Source organism: Siphateles boraxobius, unplaced genomic scaffold (genome assembly GCF_051911475.1).
Source record: "Siphateles boraxobius isolate OS27281-9 unplaced genomic scaffold, OSU_SipBor_1 143, whole genome shotgun sequence".
Lineage (NCBI taxonomy): Eukaryota > Metazoa > Chordata > Actinopteri > Cypriniformes > Leuciscidae > Siphateles > Siphateles boraxobius.
Window position 1 is genome coordinate 268441 of NW_027508748.1, and position 4060 is coordinate 272500.

General features: G+C 44.5%; 1 protein-coding gene across 1 annotated transcript in view; it reads right to left on the minus strand.

Moving 5' to 3' along the window:
- Positions 1-473: 473 nt before the first annotated feature.
- stard10 (StAR related lipid transfer domain containing 10) overlaps positions 474-4060 on the minus strand; it is a 19101-nt gene continuing 15514 nt past the window's right edge. The window contains exons 5-6 of the mRNA XM_077230371.1: positions 3872-3924; positions 474-2936 (exon numbers count right to left, since the gene is read on the minus strand). Of these exons, the coding sequence (XP_077086486.1) occupies positions 2709-2936; positions 3872-3924 (281 nt within the window). The 3' untranslated portion in view covers positions 474-2708. The remainder of the gene's footprint in view (positions 2937-3871; positions 3925-4060) is intronic.

The following is a 4060-nucleotide window of genomic DNA, read 5'->3' on the forward strand; positions in this document are numbered from 1 at the left end:
GATGCTGACAATGAAGAACTAAGAGTTTCATTCACACTCTCTCACACACACAAACTGACATGTGTCAGTATAGATGTAGGTCAGTGTCCGTATTTCTAAAGAGAGACAGATGTTTTTATCTGTCTGTCTTACATTTATTACTCATCTAAATAAGCACATATTATAAACATATAATAAGCACATTTTTCATACAGTGTAAAAATTTCCACCCACTTTAGCTCACTTCTGGAGACAATTTAAGTAGACGCACACAGTCACACACACTTAATCTGAATAGTTTATATAAAAAGGGGGTCATTCTGATATGCAAGGCCAGAACTAATTAAATCCAATTCATCACATTTTCTCCTTGTTTTCAAGCAAAAATGCATTTTACAGTGAATTAATTCAAATTAATTGCTAACACCTTGTTGACTCAATGTCTCTGCAAACACACGTTTTTGTTGTGATAAACAGAAGACACAAGACAGGGCTCCAAAAACAGGCAGTAATTCGTTTTTAATTCTTGGTTACTACATTCATTGATTGATTGAACTCTCGTGTCGTACAACAGATCGACTCAGCGGTTCCAGTGTTGTGTCTGCATGCGTGCTGAAGGTCAGAGGTCGATCCGTAGAGTGGGAAACAGCCGGAAATCACTTCATAATTCAATATCATTTACATCTGCATAACTGGATTAAATCTAATTCACTCTGGCTCTCTCACTCACTCTCTCACACTCACTCTCTCACTCTATCTCACACTCATTCACTCGCTCACACTCGCTCACTCTCACTCAATCTCACACTCATTCACTCTCTCACACTCGCTCACTCTCATTCACTCTCACTCTCACACTCACTCACTCTCACACTCACTCACTCACACACTCACTCACTCTCACACTCACTCACTCTCACACTCACTCACTCTCACACTCACTCTATCTCACTCTCATTCACTCTCACTCTCACACTCACTCACTCTCACACTCACTCACTCTCACACTCACTCTATCTCACTCTCATTCACTCTCACACTCACTCTCTCACACTCACTCACTCTCACACTCACTCACTCTCGCTCTCTCAATCTCACACTCACTCACTCTCTCACACTCACTCACTCTCTCTCACACTCATTCACTCTCGCTCACTCTCGCTCTCTCACACTCACTCACTCTCGCTCTCACACTCACTCTCGCTCTCTCACTCTCGCTCTCTCACTCACATTCACTCTCACACTCACTCTCGCTCTCTCACTCACATTCACTCTCACACTCACACTCACGCTCTCTCACTCACATTCACTCTCTCACACTCATTCACTCTCTCACACTCGCTCACTCTCATTCACTCTCACACTCACTCACTCACTCTCTCACACTCATTCACTCTCTCACACTCACTCACTCTCGCAATCTCACACTCATTCACTCTCGCTCTCTCACTCACTCACTCTCTCACACTCACTCACTCTCGCTCTCTCACTCACTCACTCTCTCACACTCACTCTCATTCACTCTCTCACACTCACTCACTCTCGCAATCTCACACTCATTCACTCTCGCTCTCTCACTCACTCACTCTCTCACACTCACTCACTCTCGCTCTCTCACTCACTCACTCTCTCACACTCACTCTCATTCACTCTCTCACACTCACTCACTCTCGCTCTCTCATTCACTCTCTCATTCACTCTCTCACTCACACTCACTCACTCACTCTCTCACACTCATTCACACTCACTCACTCACGCTCTCTCACTCACTCACTCACGCTCTCTCACTCACTCACTCTCATTCACTCTCTCACACTCACTCACTCTCTCACACTCACTCACTCACTCTCATTCACTCACTCACTCACTCTCTCACACTCTCACTCACTCACTCTCTCACACTCTCACTCACTCACTCTCTCACACTCTCACTCACTCACTCTCACACTCTCACTCACTCACTCTCTCACACTCACTCACTCTCTCACACTCACTCACTCTCTCACACTCACTCACTCTCTCACACTCTCACTCTCTCACACTCACTCTCTCACACTCACTCTCTCTCTCACACTCACTCACTCTCTCACACTCATTCACTCTCTCACACTCACTCTCTCACACTCACTCTCTCACACTCACTCTCTCACACTCACTCGCTCTCTCACGCGCTCGCTCTCTCACGCGCTCGCTCTCTCACTCGCTCTCTCACTCACTCTCTCACACTCACTCTCTCACACTCACTCTCTCACACTCACTCTCTCACACTCACTCTCTCACACTCACTCTCTCACACTCACTCTCTCACACTCACTCTCTCACACTCACTCACTCTCTCACTCACTCGCTCTCACACGCACTCGCTCTCTCTCTCTTACACACACTCACTCACTCTCTCACACACCCACGCACTCTCTCACTCACATTCTCACTCTCTCACACTCATTCACTCTCACACTCACTCTCTCACACACATGCTCACTCTCTCACACTCTCGCACGCACGCACACTCTCTCACTCTTACATACTCGCTTTCTCACTCTCTCTCTCTCGCTTTCTCACCCTCTATCTCTCTCGCTTTCTCACCCTCTATCTCTCTCGCTTTCTCACTCTCTCACACACACTCACTCACTCTTTCTCTCTCACTCTCACTCACTCACTGCTTAAATGTGCTGATCTGACAGGGAATCGACCTCAGAATCGCTCACAGGTGTGTGTGTGTGTGGGTGTCAGTTGTGCCCCTCCTCGTCGCTGTGCTCGGCGCGCTCGTCTTTGCTCTCCCGGAGCGAGCTCTCGTCGATGTTCTCCAGGGATTCTGCGTGTTGGATGCAGAGCTCGGACAGTGGGACGCTGGACAGCCGGTTCTGCTCCGGGAAAAGCCACGGCTTGAAGCCCGGACTGTGTTTCTGCTTCCACTCCGGGTACCGAACACACGCTTTACTGATGCGCTTCATCGCCTGACACACACACATATGATTCCAAAATAAATAAGCCATCTAAAATACATTTATTACAGGAAATATATATTAAACTAGATTATAAAGCGGTGAATTATAAAAAAGTAAATTAAAAGAATTCTCTCAATCAATACTCTCTGACACACATACTACCACTAACACACACAGAGACACACTCGCACACACTAATAGTCTAATTCAATCTCACAGACACATTTAGACACACTGCAGCTCTTTGTCTCACTGATCCAGTTTGTCTCAGAAATGTTTGCAGCGTCATCAGTTCTCTTAATCAGTCCGTCTCCTCTTTTAAAATCATTTATATAGTGAAACTTTAACAGAAGTATTTCCAGTATCAAAGAGGCTCTATCTGGAACCTTCAATGGTTTCGACAGGCGCTTCACATATAGAACCTTTAGTGGCTCCGTCATGGGATCATTTTATTGATTTAGTTTTGAGTAAATTGTTTTAGTTCATTTTTAACTTTTATGAATTAAGCAGCTCGTAAACATACTTTATTACTAGAAAAAATGAAAATAACCCACTAAACATGAAAGTATTCTCCTTATTTAGAATCTTATTGGCATAAACTCAAGAACCCCAGAGTTCTATTAGAATCTTTATGTGCTGTTTGTGTGAATGATAAACTGCAATGGTGTAGAAATGATTGTATTCACGCTGACGGCGTTTAATATTTCATATGTTCTTTTGTCACTGTGTGTCTCTTTATCGATCAATCACTCATCTGTTCTTTCACTAATGTTTCCTGAGAAACTGTTGACCTACTTCAACACACGCTCACACACACACACACACACTCACTCACATGTCTGTCATTATGTGTGGTTTCAGGGTAAATTCGGTTAGAAATGAAGAACAAAGCTACAGAGCAAATAACTATCAATGAACGAGTGTGTGAAGGAAACTTTACTCACTTTGGGTGCCAAGAACTGGGAAGACTTGTTTACAACCCACTTGGGAAGAGAACCTGAGAGAGAAAGAATAAACTGAACAGCTGTGGTTGATCTTAAAGATCTCTGTGTGAGTGAGAAAGTGTGTGTGTGTGTGTGTGTGTCTGTGTGTGAGAAAGTTGGAGAGTGAGTGAGTGTGTGTGTGAGTGAGAA